General features: G+C 44.7%; 1 protein-coding gene across 1 annotated transcript; it reads left to right on the forward strand.

Moving 5' to 3' along the window:
- Window positions 1-12469: 12469 nt before the first annotated feature.
- On the forward strand, window positions 12470-13420 carry LOC141165446 (olfactory receptor 6F1-like). Its single transcript, XM_073651043.1, has one exon. It carries the CDS (start codon window positions 12470-12472, stop codon window positions 13418-13420), a length of 951 nt encoding a protein of 316 aa, XP_073507144.1.
- The last annotated feature ends 8982 nt before the right edge of the window (window positions 13421-22402 follow it).

Genomic DNA, 22402 nt, shown 5'->3' on the forward strand with positions numbered 1-22402 from the left:
GATCCCGGGGTCAGTTCCGTTCCATTATATCAAAGTTGTCTGCAACCGCCCTTCTAACAAAAACCTTTTTGTTAAGCTACTGTGACCTCCACTATTCTTCCAAGGGGCATTGATATTGCCTTTTTATTCCACTGCGACCTCCACCACTCTTCCAAGGGGCATTGATATTGTCTTTTTTTTCCACTGCGACCTCCTCGACTCTTCCTAGGGGCACGAAAACTGGCTTGTTAAGCTACTGTGACCTCCACATCTGTTCCAAGGGGCATTCAAACCATCTTAATAAGCTACTGTGACCTCAACCACTCTTCCAAGGGGCATTGATATTGTCTTTTTATTCCTCTGCGACCTCCTCCACTATTCCAAGGGGCATTAAAACCGTCTTGTTAAACCACTCTGAACTCCACAGCTCTTCCAAGGGGCATTAAAACCGTCTTGTTAAACCACGCTGAACTCCACAGCTCTTCCAAGGGGCATTAAAACCGGCTTGTTAAGCTACTGTGACCTCCACCACTATTCCAAAGGGCATTGATATTGTCTTTTTATTCCACTGCGACCTCCACCACTACTCCAAGGGGCATTAAAACTTTCTTGTTAAGCTACTGTGACCTCCACGTCTCTTCCAGGGTGCATTAAAACCATCTTGTTAAGCTACTGTGACCTGCACCACGCTTCCAAGGGGCATTAAAGCGTCTTTTTAAGCTACTGTGACCTCCACCACTATTCCAAGGGGTATTCATATTGTCTTTTTATTCCACTGCGACCTCCACCACTCTTCCAAGGTGCATTAAAACTGTCTTCTTAAGCTGCTGTGACCTCCACGTCTCTTCCAAGGGGCATTAAAACCGTCTTGTTAAGCTACTGTGACCTCAATTACTCTACAAAGGGGCATTAAAACTGTCTTATTAAGCTACTGTGACCTCCACCACTGTTCCAAGGGGCATTGATATTGTCTTTTTATTCCACTGCAACCTCCACCACTCTTCCAAGGGGCATTAAAACTGTCTTGTTAAGCTACTGTGACATCCACGTCTCTACCAAGGGACATTAAAAACATCGTGCTAAGCTACTGTGTCCTCCACCAATCTTCCAAGGGGCATTAAAACCGTCATTTTAAGCTATTGTGACCTCCACCACTCTTCCAAGGGGCATTAAAACAGTCTTGTTAAGCTACTGTGACCTCCACGTCTCTTCCAAGGGGCATAAAAACCGTTTTGTTAAGCTACTGTAACCTCCACCACTCTTCCAAGGGGAATTGATATTGTCTTTTTATTCCACTGCAACCTCCACCACTATTCCAAGGGGCATTAAAACGGTCTTGTTAAGGTACTGTGACCTCCACGTCTCTTCCAAGGGGCTTTAAAACCATCTTGTTAAACCACTCTGAACTCCACAGCTCTTCCAAGGGGCATTGAAATATTGTTTTTAATTATCTCTAACCTCTACGACGGTTCCAACGGGCATTGCATTTCCTCCTAATTTTAGTCAGCTTTTCCTTTTCAATGCATAGGTGAATACTAAGGGAGACCCACTCCCCAATAATGGGTAGAAGGTTTTTAGTACGCTGTAATCCACGTCTGTTTCAAGGGGCATTGCAGTTGCTCATAATTTTTGGAAAGCCTTCCATTCACTGCTTAGGCCAGCAGTGTACAGGAGACCCAGTTGGTATAAATGGAAAAAATGGTTTAGTTAAGGCACTTTGACCTCCATTTCACTTCCAAGGGGCATTGGAGTGCCTCGAAATTTTTGGTAGGCATTGCACTCACTGTATGCCCTATAACTGTGTAGCCGAACTGCTTCTTTTGGTACAAAAACATATCCTACAAGACATGTGTGGTTGACTGACCTGATATTGATGTGAATGGTCCCTGTTCCTCCTGCTCTTTCTCCTTTGCCACCACCTCATCCAACATTCATCACCTGAGGCTTTCTTTTAACGGGAGTCATAGAACTGGGATAGTAGCAGGAAAACATCCAGCAATCCTCGGAGGAGGTAGGATATGGGCCAAAACGCTGACCACCTCAGGCCTAGCCACTACTACATACATGCGCTTGCATTCCTAAGAACAGAAAGCTAAGGAGATGGATGGCCTAATGATCATGAATAATTTACTCGTTGTGTAGGAGGCCGACCACTGCTGCTGTCTACCTTCTGAACTTTGTGTTGAAGCCTGATTGACCCAGGACCTGCAATCCTCTATGTCTGGAGGACGTGTTGCATCCCAGTGTCCAACTGTGTCCCATATTCCACAATATTAACCCAGTGTATAGGCGTCAGTCAGATAGACCATCCCTGGCCACATTCACTTGTCCACATGTTTGTGGTTAGGCTGTCCTTCAAATAGGGGCGGCTGGGGACCGTTTATGGACACCCGGCTGCCCCCAGGTGGCTGGGGACCGTGTGTGGGCACCCGGCCGCAGGGCAGCTGGGGACTGAGTATGGACACCCGGCCACCCCCTGGTGGCTGGGGACCAAGCGTGCACACACGGCCGCCGGGCGTCTGGGGACTGAGTATGGATACTAGGCCGCCGATGCAGCCATGACATGGTGGCCAGATTCTGCCTCCACATGCCTAAAAGGCCCAATTTCAATTGCAAGTAAGCAAGCAGTATGGCATTGCAGCCTGGAGGTTGGTGGGTGGCAGGCTGCATACTTACGCTTGCATTGCAATTTATGGGGGAGGTACAGTTGAACACTGCCCTAGGACAAGGACTCGCATGAGGATAGTTGCAAGTCTGCATCTTCTGATGCAGCAAGGATCACTTCTGATGAGCACACTATTAGGCAGTGACCTGGGTGTCAGAGATGCTTCCAGGGGTCTTCCCCATGCTGTTCCCATGTCTTTTCAGCACTGTATGCATGTGTCACACAGCACATGGCCAGATAAGGTTGTAAAATGTTAAAATTACATTTCCCAGTGAATGCATTTGTCACGGTTGAAAGCAATACAAATTGCAAAAACGCATAAAAAATGCAACTTGTGAACATAGCCCAAGGTTTGGAGGAGTATTTTAGTTTTTGGTTATTTATTTTACCTTATACACAAGTCTTTACCCTGGAAAGGAAGTTCCTTAACATATTTCACAGGAAAACTGTTTCAGTTTCGCATTTGAACGTTTTATTGTGAGCCCGTAAAAGTGTCTTAATACCTCAGACCACGTTGTTGACAGCAGTGACCTGGGAGGCAGAAATGCTTCCTTGGGTGATCCCCATGCTGTCCCCATGTCATTTGAGCACTGTCACTATCGTTTTGGGCACTTTTTAGGCTTTCTACAGACTGCCGGGGGTGCCGCCGCAAAAATGCTCGGGTCTCCCATAGACTAACATTGGGCTCGTTGCTCGGGTCGAGCACCCGAGTATCACAGTGAGCTCGGCCCGAGCTTCGAGCACCCGAGCATTTTAGTGCTCGCTCAACACTATTTATGATCCATGTTGAGTTGCCAGTCTGGTTTTTATTTTTTTCTGCAGTTTTATTGTCTCCTGTTGTCTTAAGCTAGTGATTTATTGCTAACATGAAAAATCTGTGCAGATCTAAGCAGATACGTCCCTATATATTGAGACATAGTCAAGGGGCAGCATTTATGCGGAGGCATTTATGCATATAGCATTTATGTATACTTGATCGAAGCGCCATATTTTATCAAAGTGTCTCGGCAGTTAGATATGGCAGTTGGACAGGGCAGGAGACAGGTAAGACATGCAAGACAATTAAACAAACTTGCTTCCAGGTCATCTGTTTTGCAAACAGTATTCACCAATTGTATTTGTGCCATTTACGTTGTGGCTGCTACAATCATCCACATTCACCGTTCTCCCACAAATTCTGCACACTTCATCCATATTAACCCCTCTCTCCTCTCTTCTCCTATGTACAGCTCTGCATTGAAGCATTATAACGAAATAATGCTATGCACCCTGGATGAAGCCGCACCTCCTACACAAAGAACAATTCAGCATAGATGTCGACAACCCTGGCACAAGCCTCAAACACGTCTTCTCCAACGGTGCTCCAGGTGCGCTGAAAGGCTGTGGAGAAAATGTAACCTGCCTGAAGATTTCCTCCATTATAAATTTATGCTGAAAATATATAACTCTGCGCTTCACCTCTCCAAACAAACCTACTTTAACAACCTCATCATCTCACTTTCCAATAATCCTAAACGACTCTTTGACACATTTCATTCTCTCCTCAATCAAACAGCACAGGCCCCGATCACCGACCTCAGCGCAGACGATCTGGCCAATTATTTCAAAGAAAAAATTGACCATATCCGACAGGAAATTTTCTCCCAATCCCCAAACGTTATGCATGCTCTCCCCCGCCAGATTGTATCTTGCTCACTTTCTGATTTCGAACCAGTCACGGAAGATGAAGTGATCAGGCTCCTTGCATCGTCTCGCCCTACCACATGCACCAGTGACCCTATTCCCTCACATCTCCTTCAGTCCCTTGCTCCAACTGTCACCACTCACCAAACTAAAATTTTCAACCAGTCCCTCTCATCTGCTATCTTTCCCTCTTCTTTAAAACATGGCAGCATACAGTACATTCATTACTTAAAAAAACATCCCTTGACCAGAACTGCACTGCCACCTACAGACCTGTTTCCAATCTTCCCTTTATCTCTAAACTCCTGGAACGCCTGGTCCATTCCCGTCTAATCCGCTATCTCTCAGACATCTCCCTTCTTGACCCTTTACAATCTGGTTTCTGCTCTTTACATTCTACTGAAACTGCGCTCACTAAAGTCTCTAATGATCTACTAACACCTTAATCTAATGGTCACTATTCCCTGCTGATTCTCCTGGATCTCTCTGCAGCATTCGACATTGTTGATCACCAGCTCCTCCTCACTATGCTCCGTACTATTGGCCTCAAGGACACTGTTCTCTATTGGTTTTCCTCCTATCTCTCTGACCGCTCCTTCTTTGTGTCTTTTGCCGGCTCCTCCTCCTCTCTCCTTCCCCTTACTGTCGGGGTTCCTCAAGGATCAGTCCTAGGCCCCCTTCTTTTCTCCTTATACACCGCTCCCATTGGACAAATTATCAACAGATTCGGTTTTCAGTACCATCTCTATGCTGATGACACCAAATTATACACCTCTGCATTTATGCATACTTGATCGAAGTGCCATAGTTTATCAAAGTGTCTCGGCAGTTATATATGGCAGTTGGACAGGGCAGGAGACAGGTAAGACATGCAAGACAATTAAAAAAACTTGCTTCCAGGTCATCTGTTTTGCAAACAGTATTCACCATTTGTATTTGTGCCATTTACGTTGTGGCTGCTACAATCATCCACATTCACCGTTCTCCCACAAATTCTGCACACTTCATTCATATTAACCCCTCTCTCCTCTCTTCTCCTATGTACAGCTCTCTTCACAATATTATACCACACTGATCCATTCATTCCCACCATACAACACAGGAAACACTCTCACAAATCACTCAACCATCTGCTCACTCTCTGTATCTTCCTTCTCTTAGTCGCAGGTGATATTTCTCCTATTCCAGGACCCTCCAGTAATAACTAACTCTTTCCCTGTTACATTCAGTAACCCTGCTAATCTCATTAATATTCCCTGCATATCTTCTGTCTCATTCAACTGTGCCCTTTGGAATGCGCGCTCAGCATGTAATAAACTCTCTTATATCCATGACTTTTTCCTCTCTAATTCCCTCAACCTTCTGCCTCTCACTGAAACCTGGATCCAGCAGTCAGACTCCACTGCCGCAGCAGCTCTCTCCTATGGTGGCCTACACTTCTCTCATACTCCGAGACCTGACAACAGATGAGGTGGAGGTTTTGGTCTGCTTCTTTCAACAAAATGTACTTTTCAGGTTATCCCCCCAGTACCCTCCCTTATCTTACCTTCTTTTGAGGCCCACACAGTCACACTCTACCGGCCCTAATCCCTGCGAGTGGCGGTTGTCTATTGCCCTCCAGGTCCCTCCCATCAGTTCCTGTATCACTTTGCTGCCTGGCTTCCAAATTTTCTATCCTGCGACATCCCCACGATAATCATGGGAGATTTTAACATCGCAATTGGCGATTCTCTTTCCCCATCTGCCGCTCATCTTTTGTCACTAACTTCCTCCTTCGGCCTTTCACAGCTTGCTAATTCTCATACACATGAAGACGGGAACACGTTGGACCTGATCTTCTCCCGGCTTTGCTCAGTACATGACTTTACTAACTCTCCCCTTCCACTCTCTGACCATAATCTTCTTTCATTCACTGTCAAGAACTGTGACTCTACTCAAGACACCCCCACTTCCCACACTTATAGAAATATACGCGCCATTAACACCCAGAAATTTATGAAAAAGTTGCAATCATCATTGGCCCCAATCTCCTCCCACTCATGTCCCGACTCTGCATTGAAGCATTATAACGAAATAATGCTATGCACCCTGGATGAAGCCGCACCTCCTACACAAAGAACAAATTGGCATAGATGGCGGCAACCCTGGCACAAGCCTCAAACACGTCTTCTCCAACGGTGCTCCAGGTGCACTGAAAGGCTGTGGAGAAAATGTAACCTGCCTGAAGATTTCCTCCATTATAAATTTATGCTGAAAATATATAACTCTGCGCTTCACCTCTCCAAACAAACCTACTTTAACAACCTCATCATCTCACTTTCCAATAATCCTAAACGACTCTTTGACACGTTTCATTCTCTCCTCAATCAAACAGCACAGGCCCCGACCACCGACCTCAGCGCAGACGATCTGGCCAATTATTTCAAAGAAAAAATTGACCATATCCGACAGGAAATTTTCTCCCAATCCCCAAACGTTATGCATGCTCTCCCCCGCCACATTGTATCTTGCTCAATTTTCAACCTCTCCCTCTCATCTGGTATCTTTCCCTCTTCTTTTAAACACGCCAGCATACATCCATTACTTAAAAAAACATCCCTTGACCAGAACTGCACTGCCACCTACAGACCTGTTTCCAATCTTCCCTTTATCTCTAAACACCTGAAATGCCTGGTCCATTCCCGTCTAATCCGCTATCTCTCAGACAACTCCCTTCTTGACCCTTTACAATCTGGTTTCCGCTCTTTACATTCTACTGAAATTGCACTCACTAAAGTCTCTAATGATCTACTAACAGCTAAATCTAATGGTCACTATTCCCTGCTGATTCTCCTGGATCTCTCTGCATCATTCGACACTGTGGATCACCAGCTCCTCCTCACTATGCTCCGCACTATTGGCCTCAAGGACACTGTTCTCTCCTGGTTTTCCTCCTATCTCTCTGACCGCTCCTTCTTTGTGTCTTTTGCCGGCTCCTCCTCCTCTCTCCTTCCCCTTACTGTCGGGGTTCCTCAAAGATAAGTCCTAGGCCCCATTCTTTTCTCCTTATACACCGCTCCCATTGGACAAATTATCAGCAGATTCAGTTTTCAGTACCATCTCTATGCTGATGACACCCAATTATACACCTCTGCTCCGGACATCACCCCTGCATTACTACAAAAGACCAGTGGTTATCTTTCTGCGGTGTCTAACATTATGTCCTCCCTCTGTCTAAAACTGAATCTGTCAAAAACTGAACTACTCATATTTCCTCCCTCCACTAACCTACCTGTGCCCGATATTGCCATTTCCGTTTGTGGCTCAACCATTACTCCCCAGCAACAAGCCCGCTGTCTTGGGGTAATTTTTGACTCAGATCTTTCCTTCACTCCTCACATCAAATCACTCGCTCGTTCATGTCATCTACACCTCAAAACCATCTCAAGAATCAACACTTTTCACACCTTTGACTCGGCAAAAACTCTTACTGTAGCTCTTATTCATTCTCGTCTGGACTACTGCAACTCTCTACTTATCGGGCTCCCTCTTACTAAACTCTCCCCTCTCCAATCCGTCCTTAACGCAGCAGCCAGGATCATATTCCTCGCCAACCGCTACACCGATGCCTCTTCCCTTTGCCAGTAATTGCACTGGTTACCCATCCAATATAGAGTTCAATTAAAAATTATCACGCTTACCCACAAAGCACGCCATGCTTCAGTACCCCCCTACATCTCCTCCCTTGTCTCAATCTACCACCCTACACGTGCCCTCCATTCTGCCAGTGACTTAAAACTAAAATCCTCCATAATCTGAACTTCCCACTCCCGTCTCCAAGATTTCTCGCGTGCTGCGCCAATTCTTTGGAATGCACTACCCAGGACAGTTCGATTAATTCCCAATACCCACAGTTTCAAGCGGACCCTAAAAACCCATTTGTTTAGACTGTTTATCGCCTCCACACACTATCTGTCCATCTCAGTTTCCGTCCCAGTTTTCCCCCATATTAAAATCTTCTTCAATTTCAGGTTCATACCAACCATGCACATAATAGCCTCGGTCAGGACTGCACACATACTGGCAGGACACCAGTCCATGTATTTATCCTATTTAGTATATCAAGGCTGCATTGTACAATATATGTACATTCTACCTTTTGTGTCTCCCCCATTTCCTCATAGACTGTAAGCTTGCGAGCAGGGCCCTCACTCCTTTTGATATGAGATATGCTTATTCTGTATTGTTTGTATAAGTCCCCCCTAAAATTTGTAAAGTGCTGCGGAATATGTTGGCACTATAAAAATAAAAATTATTATTATTATTATTATTATCCCCATCCTGGTATGCATGGCACCCCATCCCTCATCCTGGTATGCATGGCCCCTCATCCCCAATCCTGGTATGTTCTGAACCCCTCATCCCTATCACGCTGCACACACACAAAAAATAAACACTTATACTCACCTTTCTTCCCAGTGCTCCAGTGCTGCATCCCATTCTGTCGGAGGCCGGGGGAGGAGTGCGGCGCCGGAGTATGCGTGTGCCTATACTGCGCTGTCCGGCGCCATTTTGCGGAAGACACACTGCAAATCTGTCTTCAGTAAAATGGCGCCGGATAGCGCGCTATGCGCATGCGCCGGTCTCCGGCCAGAACAGATGCGCTGCGGCAATGCTCCTCCCGGTCAGGTAAGTATGTAAGTATGGCGCCGGAGTTTGCAGTATGCGTTCAGTGCCTACACATACCGCAATCTCTGGCACCCCTCACCCCCAATCCTGGTATGCATGGCACCCCTCACCCCCAATCCGGGTATGTATGGTCCCCTCATCCTCCAATCCTGGTATGTATGGTCCCCTCATCCCCCAATCCTGGTATGTATGACATCCCTAATCCCTTTCACGCTGCACACATACAAAAAAATAAACACTTATTTCCCAGCGCTGCGATGTCCTGTTCTGCCGGAGACCGGGGGAGGAGTGCGGCGCCGGAGTACAGCGTGCCCATATCACGCTGTCTGGCGCCATTTTGCTGAAGACACACTGCAAATGTGTCTTCAGTAAAATGGCGCCGAATAGCGCTATGCGCATGCGTAGATTCCGACGCCTCACTCCTTCCCCGGTCTCCGACGTTGAGATGCGGCGCTGCAACGCTCCTCCCGGTCAGGTAAGTATGGCGCCGGAGATCGCGGTATGCGTTCAGTATCTACGCATACCGTGATCTCTGGCACCATACACTCCTCTTACCTGTAAAGGCTCCATGCGTGCTTCTGTCTGGAGCCAGACTGCGCTGGCGTGTCGCGCTTGCGCAGTCTATCGAGGCTTCAGACAGAGACACGCATCTCCAGTTATATTATAGATATAGTAACTTAGAACCAATTAATACAAAGATTAACAGAATCCCTGCGATTTACTGTGGCAATGATCTAGATTAGTCTCCATGGGTCATTCTGGTAGCAGGCAGATACATTCTCATTATCCAATTACGTTTATTACAAATTACGTTCATTTATTCCTGAAAGTATCAAAAATAAGACCTGATAGTAGATAATTATTAAATGAGTAAATGACTCCCAAGTGCCCCTTCCCGGCTGTGCCAACACTATAAAATGCCTCCATGTTCAGTGCTGCACACATTGCTGTTCTCTAGTGATCGGGAGAGAACGTATCCTTAAGAATTGGACAGTGAGGATAAGGGCTCCACACAGATACAGCAATGTCCCACTGTCACATCATTGTCTTACAGATGACATTTACCAGGACACTTGGATTCTTACTGTCAGCAATGATGGCTGGATACTAAGAAATAACTTCTTAAAGATTACAGACGGTAAGGAGAAAACCTGAGAAGTAGACGCCATATCTGTTATCCCATCATAGGTAACATCCCTAATATCTCAAGTGTTTTCTGTGATGAGAAGAAACGATGGCTGCCTTCTTCATGTTCTGTAATCTTCAATGATCTACATATTTTGTTCCCCTACTATCAGGATTTCAACCCTTTAGTCCTTTCTATCCCAAAGCTGTTATGTGACAAGTGTTATTCTAAAGACGTCAAGATAATTAACCAGAACTATTCCCAGACTGGAAACTTCTCTCCGATACTACATCCGTCTCACTATTTCTCAGGCATAAAGTCATTTACTCGTGTGATTTTCTTTCGCTCAAATTTTGCCAAAATTTGATATGGCAAAAAGAGGTTTCTTAGTTTAAGTTTACTTTCACGTTGCAGAAGATGCAGAAGATGCAATGATCACAGATTTAGGTTTCATTCCACTATATCTTTATGACAATCTTTCTTTTTTTCTTTCCTAAATCAATAGTTACATGTCATTAGAAATTGAAGGTCTACGTACCAGCCATAATTTAACAATTTGTGGATTCAATGTTGATTATTTAGTTACAAACATCTACTCTAACAGTTTGTTTTGTGATCTCAGTTGTATTCTGGAATATCTCATTAATTCACACCTTTGTTTTTTGTGGTCTGTGTATGGGGCACAATGTATGGACCAGCCATGGGTCTCCTCACCCCCACTTGGCACTCCCTAAAAATGTTTTTTTTCTGTCATATTGTGATCTTTATTTTAAATAAAAGATAGTGATCTTGCAATTTCCACTCCGCCCTCTCAGGATTTTTAGACCCATACATCCAGCTCTATTAGGAAGAGATTTCAGCAGGTTTCTTTTAATCAGAGGCAGGGTTACACCTCCTGATAACACCTCTATACACAGTGGATAACCCTGGATCCACCATACGTATTAGGTGATATCACAGCTCACCTCCTCCTCCTTCTTCACAATGACTTGTGCACACACTTATTATATAGGATCAGAGTCTGTTAATTGCTATTAATGTACCTATGAATTTCCTGAAACAACCCCAGTGGCCGGTGAGAAAATTGCTAGATTTTCGTTGTGCATCCAATTTATTCAATGGCAAAAAATGTTAAAATAATAAAAAATACATCTAACAGAAAACCTGATTTAAGCAATGGTTCATCTTTGTATGATAGCCTCCCTTTAAAGATTAACAGTCTGCCAAGAGTTTATAGAGAACCTTAATATGCAAATTGCCTCTTTAAAGAAAAAGAGGACTTGAACTCTACAGCGCCACCTATTGGAAGCAGAAATCCTACAAGTCACAATTGACTCTTTAACGAGTCGTGCAATATGACTTAGGATAAAATCCAAATCTGAATCTCAATTTGCAGACATGTTGGCCCTCATCAGTGCTAAGCATGAGAACTGATTTGGCTAGGTGAGAGGCTCTGGACTGAGGTCTAAAGTCTAGAGAAACTTAAAAATCAATGGATGGATATCGGAGTAGGTTGTAATGACTTTGTTCAGCCCCATCATTATCATGCTCTCCAATCCATTTGAAATAAAGAAATCTTATCATGTTTAATAAATTAATTTTTGTTCTGTATTTATTGCGCCTGTCTAAAGATGTGGGTCTCCTCAATTCCTGTTTGCATCCTGAACCCTTTAAGAAGGTCTATTCAGCAGAAAGAGAGAGTGTTATAGGTGTGTAATGATATCTGACCACAATATCAGACAATTCGGGTATCGGAGAAATGCAAATATTAGTGATCAAGTTGATCATGTACTTAGATTAAGAAAAAAAAAATACTGAGCACGGATCAGTTTCATAAAATGCCCGGTAGAGGATTTTAAGCGCATTGAGTTTTCTCAAGAAGAGACACTAGAATGTTGAGAGCCTAAATAGCTCATATTGAAGCCACAGGGAATATATACTTCCTAAAACAGTCACCACAAAGGAGAAGAATTTCATCTCTAAAAATATCCGTGCCTTGAGCTTATACCAATGAATTCTATGATTATCGGTTCCCAATAGACTTTACGATGGATATCTAGTAGTGAAAGACCTGTTGGAAGAGACAATGATGAGTTTTGTCTATGTCTTTACAGAATCCTTCACACCTCGTGCATTATCTCCAGTAATCACCACAAACCAGACAGACCTGTTGCACTTCAAATTTCTTGGGTTTTCCAAACTTCAAGGGTTTTTATTATTTTGTTTTGGATTGTGACATTTTGAATTTTGACAATTGTTTCTGCTGTAACAGGAACAGAGAACATTCTCATGATTGCTTTGATATGATGACAACATTTTTGTAAAGCGTCCCCCAATAACATTTAATGATGAAGGTTGATGAAGCCAACTCTACCATCGTTACTGATTTTCTGATATTGGGATTCCCCGAACTGGTTGACTACAAGTTACAATTTTTCTATATTATTCTTCTTATGTATTGTATGATTTTATGTGAAAACTTTGTGATTATTTTATTGGTGTCCACCAGCCAACATCTCCGTTCTCCCATGTATTTCTTCTTGGGACATTTGGCCCTGTTGGATATAATCATTGTAACAAGTGTGGTTCCTAAAATGCTGGATGTAATTATAAGGGAAGGGAGTGCTATACCTTTTATTGAGTGTTTAACCCAATTTTATTTGTATGGAGGAACAGTAAGTGCTGAGTGTTTTTTGCTCTCGGCCATGTCCTATGACCGCTACTTGGCCATCTGTAAACCTCTACATTATATCTCAATGATGAGTTCCAAGCTTAGATACAGCCTGATCATCTCATCTTGGTTACTCGGCTTCATGTTAGCCCTCATATCACTTGTACTTATAACAGGCTTAGATTTCTGTGGCCCGAATGTTCTTAACCATTTCTTTTGCGACTTGGCTCCTCTTTTAGAGATTTCATGCTCAGAAACAACTTTTATTGACATTGACATGATTATCCTTTGTTTTCCAATAATTATTTTGCCATTTTTATTTGTTATTATAACTTATGTTTTTATTTTTATCACTATTTTTGGAATATCCTCCACTTCAGGTCGTCAAAAAACATTCTCCACTTGCAGCGCTCACTTGGTGGTTGTTTGTACCTATTATGGGTCCAGGCTCATAATCTACATGGTCCCTTACAGAGGACGCTCATTGACTATAAATAAGTTATTTTCTCTTCTTTACACTGTGATAACCTCCCTTCTAAACCCCATGATATACAGTCTTAGAAACAAAGAAATTCATTCTGCTATGATGAAATATTGGTTGATTTGTAGTAAGAAAAGATTTATGTAGCAGAAGAAAGAGATAGGAAAATTGGCAAACCTTTTTAATTTATACTATTAGTTATATTTTATCTCTTCTTCAATGTTAATGATAATAAAATTTAGCAAATAGCATCTTTAAATAAAATTGAATTTGCAAACTACATAAGTATTCAAGTAAAGATATATGTATAAGATTTATTTTTTTCTACTTTGCTATATCATTATAAATATTGGTTAAAATCAAATTTACTAGAAATGGAAATTTACAGTTTAAAAGTTATTTAAATAAAAAATATGTGAATATGCAGTGATTCCAGTTATTCACTTAAGTTAAAAAATAAAATCTTAAAAAACATCTAATATGTATCATAACAATAAAAGTCAAACTAGATAAAAATTAGCATTTAATGCATTTTATCACTTAGACATTTTAAATTTTCTTAATTTAACTTTAATTAAAAATGTTATTTTCATGTTCTTTAAATACTTTTTTTTTTTAATAAGGTTAATTTCCATATTTTGCAGCCTATGTAGAGAAATAGGTAAATAAGTGTGCTTTTCCACATGCTTTTATCTGAAATCCACATCTGGAGTACCCATCTCCCGACTAATGTTGAGCGAATTTGTTCGACATTTCAAATTCGGGTTCGTGTTCGTGGTTCCGGCTTGTTTGCGCCAAAAAAACGGCTCCACCCATGAACATCCCTGATTTTCCATCTGCGTGACAGTGCGGAAAATCAGGGATGTTCATGGGCGGAACATAATTTTTGGCGCGAAAAAGCCGGAACCCCGAACATGAACCCAATTTGAAATGCCGAACAAATTCGCTCAACACCACTCCCGACTATGACTGAGGGAGAAGAAGAGTATCCATTGTGTGAGTGCAGTGTCTTTGTATATCAGACACATTAAGAGGAATGAAGAGTTAATGATCAATGTGAAAACACGAGATATGATGAATCGGGGTCATGAGTTTTCTACTCTAAATATGCATTGATTTATTGTTTTTTTAATAACTTGATTAGGAACTGGGACAATAATGCACGCAGCAGTGTTTATATACTCATTTTTATAAGTGGTTTTTCATGTTTTTGGTACCCCAGCTTTATTTAGATATTTTAGTTCCCTCCATTAATTTTCTTTTTCAGAGCATTACAGCATTTGTGGAATGACAGTTGCATTGCTAAAGGCCACACTTGCATTAGTATTTTTCATGAGTGGTGTGTCAACACTACATTATTGACTGCTCAAAATCCATTGGACACAATTAAAAAAGTGCAAAAAATTGCAACCAAAGCTTAGAATTAATGCAAATACTACACTTTTTTTTCAGTCAGGGGTCTCTAAAAGATACAACACAAGGGTCTAAAATATCTAAGATTCGTAAGTCTCCTGCAATGCTTTTAATTTTCTCAGACACAGGTAACTGAAATGGACATTCTCTTAAAATATATTATTATTTCAAACAATTCTAAAATATCTAATGTGACCTCTTAGTCCTGTACCTGAGGACAAGAGCTGGATGACATTTGATGAAACATATATGGACAGCAAAAGGTTAATAAAAATACTCACCTTAATGCTCACTTGTCCTGTGACTCCGTACAGTCTTCTTAGTCTCTTTTTTTCACTTTCGTCCATCGTGTAAACCCTCTTTGGCCTGATTCGCTTTTGTGCTGGGGTTTTAGTGCTGAGTAGGCCTATGCGCATCATGGCACACATCATAACATCACAATGTGTATCCTCCAAGGTGCTGACTAGGCCTCAATGATTGCTCAGTGCTGAAACCCTTGGCCAAGAATAAAGCAGGCCGAATAAGATGCCTGAAATGATGGAAGGCAAATAGATGTGGCATGGGGAACCAGAGGTAGGTTATCGAAGGACCAGTGAATGGTGGTGAGATGATTAGTAAGGTGAGTAATTTGAGATTTTCTAAATGTAGTTCTCGACAGGTTTGATTATCTCTGCACTTGAAGCCTAGTCAAGTGACAAAGTAAAAACCGGAGTCGAAGGAATTAAATGAGCCACACATCTGTGCACCTCTTACATCAGTTCATTCTCAGTGTTATCACATCACAGATGTGTTCAATAGCACATAATGTGAAAAAAGAGCAAGATGAAAAATGGTATGATAAAAACAATAGAAATGATGAAGAACTATAGATGGGTGAAACTGATTCAATTCAATTCACCATATTTGCTCAAATTCATCCAGGAAACATAAAACAAATTAAAGATGAGGTCTCTAGAGGCCCAAGAGCATTATAAATAGAGGGGTTAAAAATAATAATATATTATTGTCACCTCTGTCACCTGTCCTGGTCCTGCAGTTCATTTTCTTGCTTTCTCCCTTTGTCTCCAGTCTTCGATCTTCAGTCTTTTTCACCATTGAGCATCTCCCGCTCTCATTAGACCTCACAGAATGTCATGCTATGAGTTGCCTTGCAAGCATCATGACATATCTTGAAGCCAGTTCAGCGCCAGAGGTACACAAAATACTGGAGTTGAAGACATTTATAGAGTTATTGGTGGCCCAGACAACAAGTTATGGCACCAGGAAAGGTAAAAGACAAAGTGAGTATGAACTAGATTTTTTTACATTTTAGACCCTTTCTCTTTACTAAAAACAATCAAGCAGAATATTGGCTTTTAGGTCACTATTTTGTATGAATAGAGTAAATTGAACTGTGCACTAAAAACAAATTTCATTAGGCTGATCTATCACCTTATCTTACTAATCTAACTATCCTCTGTGCTCCCAACTCCGAACCTCTGTACTCCCAACTTTTCTACATAACCTGTTTCGTCATCCTCCACGAACTCAGTAGCACTTTGCATCTCTACTTGTTCAGATACTGACTGTTGACCGGTTCTTGCGGCATTATATGAAAGCTCCTACTTATTATGTTGATGGCTGCACAGTACATATCAAGCACTTTTTTGCCTTTTGTGTTACCACTATTTCCTCATAGACTGTAAGCTTGTAAGAAGAGCCCTCACTCTTCATGGTATGTGTTCAATCATGTGTTACAGTGTGTGAGGAGCTGCCCACTTACTATAGACTATGATACTTTTCCAGCAACGGACCACCATTTTTGCTAATATTATTATTGTGTGTTATTAGTGATTTACTTGTTATTAGTGTTGAGCCACCCCCGTAGTGTTCGAGTTCGGTTCAGTTCGTCGAACACCCGAGTGTTTGCCGAACTGTTCGTCGAACTGTTCGTCGAACACCTTCGAACACCGTTAAAACCAATGGCAGGCAAACAAAAACACATAGAAAACACCTTCAAAGGTGTCCAAAAGCTGACAAACTGCTCAGAAGACACAACTAACACATGGAAAAGTGACAAGTACATATAGTCATACGAAAAGAAAAGAGGTGGAGGAGTAAAAGGAGGGGGAGACACAGATATAGGCATGTCATGCCCTTCTAAAATCCAAAAAGTGAGAAACCGACACGTTCAGTCCGCTACTGCCCGTGCCACCTCCGTTTCGCCGGGTTTGTGCCAGAGCCGCGGTGAACCCTGACGGCCAGCCCCCCTCTCCCAATACTGGTGCCTGTCCGCTGGTGGGTCGAACGAGCCCCCCTGTGGTGGAGGCAGCTCTAAGCTTTTTAATTTAAATTGTCTCTCTAATTTGAATGAATACACTTTAAATCCATTTACAAGGATCTATTGGAGGGCAAGTCTCATGCCAGCAGCCGCGTAATTCCAGCTCCAGTTGCGTCCACTAAAGCTGCTGCAGTTAAAAAGCTTTTATAAGGATCGAGCTGGGCTGTCCACCGCAAGGCATCCTACTGCCAGTCCCAGCCCCTATGCCTTGGGGTGCCTCCTGATGCTCTTCACTGAGTATCCCGTGGTCCCGAAGCATTTCCTTTGAAAAAATTAAGTGTCCAAACTACAGGTGGTATAGCTTGCTTAAAAGCCGGGATAATCCGCTGACTAGCAGACACTTCTACTAGGCACAAAGTATTTCCTGGGTTAGATGCAGTTAAAAATTTGTAATTAGATACTCTCGTTGGATGCTGAGAAAGCATTCCATAGAGTCTCCTGGCACGCCATATATGATTCTCTTAAAAGCTTGGGGTAGGGGTCTAGGGGACCCTTTTATAGCCAAAATAACGGCCCTGTATCACAATACGTCACCTAGGCTAAAGATAAATGGAACTGTAGCACCCTGAGGGCTCGGTTGCTACAGAGGTATTGCACCTCACCCAGAGGTGTGATATCTCACTCTCAGGTAAGGATGGAGTGTGGATCAGGACCCGACACCTGCATGCATTACACCACATTGCCGTGGGGCAGGGAGACCAATATGCCTCTGAGATGGGCACGACAGTCCCTGTCCCTGGCTGGAGTGGGGGGAGGGAACACTGAGGAAGGGGAACCCTGTAGTGCAGGAGCAGGGAGGAAGCAGTTCCTTGGTGCATTGAGAAGGGAGTATAAAAGGTGGGCACCATCTTAGTTCAGTGCAGAGAAGTCTGAGCAGAAGTGGCAGGGAGCAGGGGCTCTGCATGAGCTCTGCTCCGGAGGCGGGCCTAGTAACAGAGGCCCAGGCCTGGAAGAGGGAGAAGGAAGGAAGAGGAGCGGAGAAGGAAGGAAGAGGAGCGGAGAAGGCTCCAGGAACAAGGAATGAAGGGATCCCAGGGGTGCGGACGGGCGAGTCGCCACCGCACGCCCAAATCCACCTGCGTGGAGGGGACAGGCCAAAGGGGGAGACCGGTCCCCGAAACTAGTGGAGGCAGGAAACGACCCTCAGCTAGAAACCGGAGGCTGTGACATTTTATGTGGCGCAGCCCCTCGCTACACCCGCTAGTAAGGCACCACATAGGGTCAGGGAAACTGGCGCCAAGTTTACAAGAGGAGGCCCGAGGCAGCCGGACAGAAGGTTTGGTAAGAAAGGCCAGACAAAGGACACACAAAGGGGGTCCTGTGAAGCGCTCCAAAGTTATCTGGGAGTTGTCTGAGGCCCTCACCTGGTGAGCACAGTACGACGTGGGCAGCCGTTACCTGCAGACGTGGTCTGGATAATAAGAACTGTGAATAAAGGCCCTGGACTGCATCACTGACTCCGTGTTGTTACTGCTGCTGCCCTGCACCATCACCCCATCCTCCGCATACACTGCCCTGAGGCTATACTCCTCCCGTGTGGAGTTATGCTACGCTCTGCTGCACCCCCAACACCAGCCTCAGCGGTCTGCCCTGCAGCGGCGGTTCACTCTGACCGCAATCCACGGGTGGCGTAGTCAGACATTTAAACATCAAAATCACATAAATAGTTCCGCCACTGGTTTGACCACCCTGAGCCACGGAACCGGGTCGCCGCCACGAAGACTACAACCACCAGCATCCACCAAAAAGGGTCCGGCTCCGGTTGTCCCAAGGCCCAGGGGGTGCATCAGAACATTTTCATCACCTTTCACAATCACCAATGGGACAAGGCAGGGATGTCCTCTGTCCCCTCTCTTTTACATCCTAGTGACGGAGGACCTGCTCTCATCAGTTCGCCATTAGTGTTGAGCCACCCCCGTAGTGTTCGAGTTCGGTTCGGTTCGTCGAACACCCGTGTGTTCGCCGAACTGTTCGTCGAACTGTTCGTCGAACACCTTCGAACACCGTTAAAAACAATGGCAGGCAAACAAAAACACATAGAAACACATAGAAAACACGTTCAAAGGTGTCCAAAAGCTGACAAACTGCTCAGAAGACATAACTAACACATGGAAAAGTGACAAGTACATATAGTCATGCGAAAATAAAAGAGGTGGAGGAGTAAAAGGAGAGGGAGACACAGATATAGGCATGTCATGCCCTTCTAAAATCCAAAAAGTGAGAAGCCGACACGGCCAGTCCGCTCCTGCCCGTGCCACCTCCGTGTCGCCGGGTTTGTGCCAGAGCCGCGGTGAACCCTGACGGCCAGCCCCCCTCTCCCAATACTGGTGCCTGTCCGCTGGTGGGTCGAGCGAGCCCCCCTGTGGTGGAGGCAGCTCTAAGCTTTTTAATTTAAATTGTCTCTCTAATTTGAATGAATACACTTTAAATCCATTTACAAGGATCTATTTTAGGGCAAGTCTCATGCCAGCAGCCGCGTAATTCCAGCTCCAGTAGCGTCCACTAAAGCTGCTGCAGTTAAAAAGCTTTTATAAGGATCGAGCTGGGCTGTCCACCGCAAGGCATCCTACTGCCAGTCCCAGCCCCTATGCCTTGGGGTGCCTCCTGATACACTTCACTAAGTATCCCATGGTCCCGAATCATTTCCTTTGAAAAAATTAAGTGTCTAAACTACAGGTGGTGTAGCTTGCTTAACAGCCGGGATAATCCGCTGACTAGCAGACACTGCTACTAGGCACAAAGTATTTCCTGGGCTAGATGCAGTTAAAAATTTGTAATTAGATACTCTCGTTGGATGCTGAGAAAGCATTCCATAGAGTCTCCTGGCACGCCATATATGATTCTCTTAAAAAGCTTGGGGTAGGGGTCTAGGGGACCCTTTTATAGCCAAAATCACGGCCCTGTATCACAATACGTCACCTAGGCTGAAGATAACTGGAACTCTAGCACCCTGAGGGCTCGGTTGCTACAGACGTATTGCACCTCACCCAGAGGTGTGATATCTCACTCTCAGGTAAGGATGGAGTGTGGATCAGGACCCGACACCTGCATGCATTACACCACATTGCCGTGGGGCAGGGCGACCAATATGCCCCTGAGATGGGCACGACAGTCCCTGTCCCTGGCTGGAGTGGGGGGAGGGAACACTGAGGAAGGGGAACCCTGTAGTGCAGGAGCAGGGAGGAAGCAGTTCCTGGGTGCATTGAGAAGGGAGTATAAAAGGTGGGCACCATCTTAGTTCAGTGCAGAGAAGTCTGAGCAGAAGTGGCAGGGAGCAGGGGCTCTGCATGAGCTCTGCTCCGGAGGCGGGCCTAGTAACAGAGGCACAGGCCTGGAAGAGGGAGAAGGAAGGAAGAGGAGCGGAGAAGGCTCCAGGAACGAGGAATGAAGGGATCCCAGGGGTGCAGACGGGCGAGTCGCCACCGCACGCCCGAATCCACCTGCGTGGAGGGGTCAGGCCAAAGGGGGAGACCGGTCCCCGAACTAGTGGAGGCAGGAAACGACCCTCAGCTAGAAACCGGAGGCTCTGACATTTAATGTGGCGCAGCCCCTCGCTACACCCGCTAGGAAGGCACCACATAGGGTCAGGGAAACTGGCGCCAAGTTTACCAAGAGGAGGCCCGAGGCAGCCGGACAGAAGTGTTGGTAAGAAAGGCCAGACAAAGGACACACAAAGGGGGTCCTGTGAAGTGCTCCAAAGTTATCTGGGAGTTGTCTGAGCCCCTCACCTGGTGAGCACAGTACGACGTGGGCAGCCGTTACCTGCAGACGTGGTCTGGATAATAAGAACTGTGAGTAAAGGCCCTGGACTGCATCACTGACTCCGTGTCGTTACTGCTGCTGCCCTGCACCATCACCCCCATCCTCCGCATACACTGCCCTGAGGCTATACTCCTCCCGTGGGGAGTTATGCTACGCTCTGCTGCACCCACAACACCAGCCTCAGCGGTCTGCCCTGGAGCGGCGGTTCACTCTGACCGCAATCCACGGGTGGCATAGTCGGACATTTAAACATCAAAACCACATAAATAGTTCCGCCACTGGTTTGACCGCCCTGAGCCACGGAACCGGGTTGCCGCCACGGAGACTACAACCACCAGCATCCACCAAAAAGGGTCCGGCTCCGGGTGTCCCAAGGCCCAGGGGGCGCGTCAGAATATTTTCATCACCTTTCACAATCACCAATGGGACAAGGCAGGGATGTTCTCTGTCCCCTCTCTTATACATCCTAGTGACGGAGCACCTGCTCTCATCAATTCGCCATAACCCCAATATTAGGTGGAATGAGGTGGGAGGCACCGAGTACAAGTGCTCTCTATTTGCTGATGATGTCCTAGTATATATCACTCAATCACATATATCCATCCCTGCTGTTATGGCTGAAATAGATCACTTTGTTACATGGTCAAATTTTAAAATCAATGCAGCGAAGTCTGAGGCCCTCGATGTCTCCCTCCCCAAATCCATATAGGATTCCATCCAGTCCAACTTTCCCTTTGCCTGTCCCTCACAGGGTATCAAATACTTAGGAATTCCTATTCATAGAGACCTCTCCCATCTATGTTATCTTAATTTTGGGCCCTTTATTGAACAACTCCATACAGACCACGGTTGGCAAGTTAGAACTGTAAGATTCACTACGTGAACCGCTGGTGTTTTGTGGAAAAGCACATGTACACTACGTTCCAAATTATTATGCAAAAAGTGTTTAGGAGTGATAAGGGAAGAATTTGTTTGTTTGTCAGTTAAACTCATTGATGGTGATGTGTGTCAGGGCTCTTTATATCACTGTAAGCAATTGCAGACATCTGTGCTAATTAGTTTGGCAGGTGTGTCCAATGAAAGGCAAGACTACTTAAGAAGGCTCTCTCACATTATTAAGCAGCCTACATTTTCTGCCAAAATGGGAAAGAAAAAGGATGTGTCGGCTGCTGAGAAGCAACAAATTGTGGAGTGTTTAGGTCAAGGCATGACTACAATCAACATTGTGCGATGATCAGGATGAAGTGTCTTGGCAATCAAGAAGTATGTAGCTGATTCACAGTACACACGTGTGCGTGCTGATAAGGGCAAATTGAGGACTCTTTCCTACAGGCAATTACGTCAGGTTGAAACAGCAGCGGCCTAAAAGCCTTGTCATAGCAGCAGACAAGTTTTTGAAGCTGCTTGTGCCTCCAACGTCCCCCGAACAACAAGATGCAGGGTCCTTCAGAGGTTTGCAGCTGTGCATACGCCATCCTGTCGACCTCCTCTATCCACTTCACACAAGCAGAAACGGCTCCAGTGGGCCAAACATTACATGAAGACTGATTTCAAAACAGTTTTGTTCACGGATGAGTGCCGTGCAGCGCTCGATGGTCCAGATGGATGGAGTGGAGGATGGCTGGTTGATGGAC

Source organism: Phyllobates terribilis, unplaced genomic scaffold (assembly GCF_046119375.1).
Source record: "Phyllobates terribilis strain yellow unplaced genomic scaffold, ASM4611937v1 Scaffold_11__3_contigs__length_659146591, whole genome shotgun sequence".
Taxonomy (NCBI): domain Eukaryota; kingdom Metazoa; phylum Chordata; class Amphibia; order Anura; family Dendrobatidae; genus Phyllobates; species Phyllobates terribilis.

What these genes read in the sequence shown, in the direction of transcription:
- LOC141165446 (XM_073651043.1), top strand. Translation starts at nt 12,470, where the DNA reads ATGAAGGTTGATGAAGCCAACTCTACCATCGTTACTGATTTTCTGATA.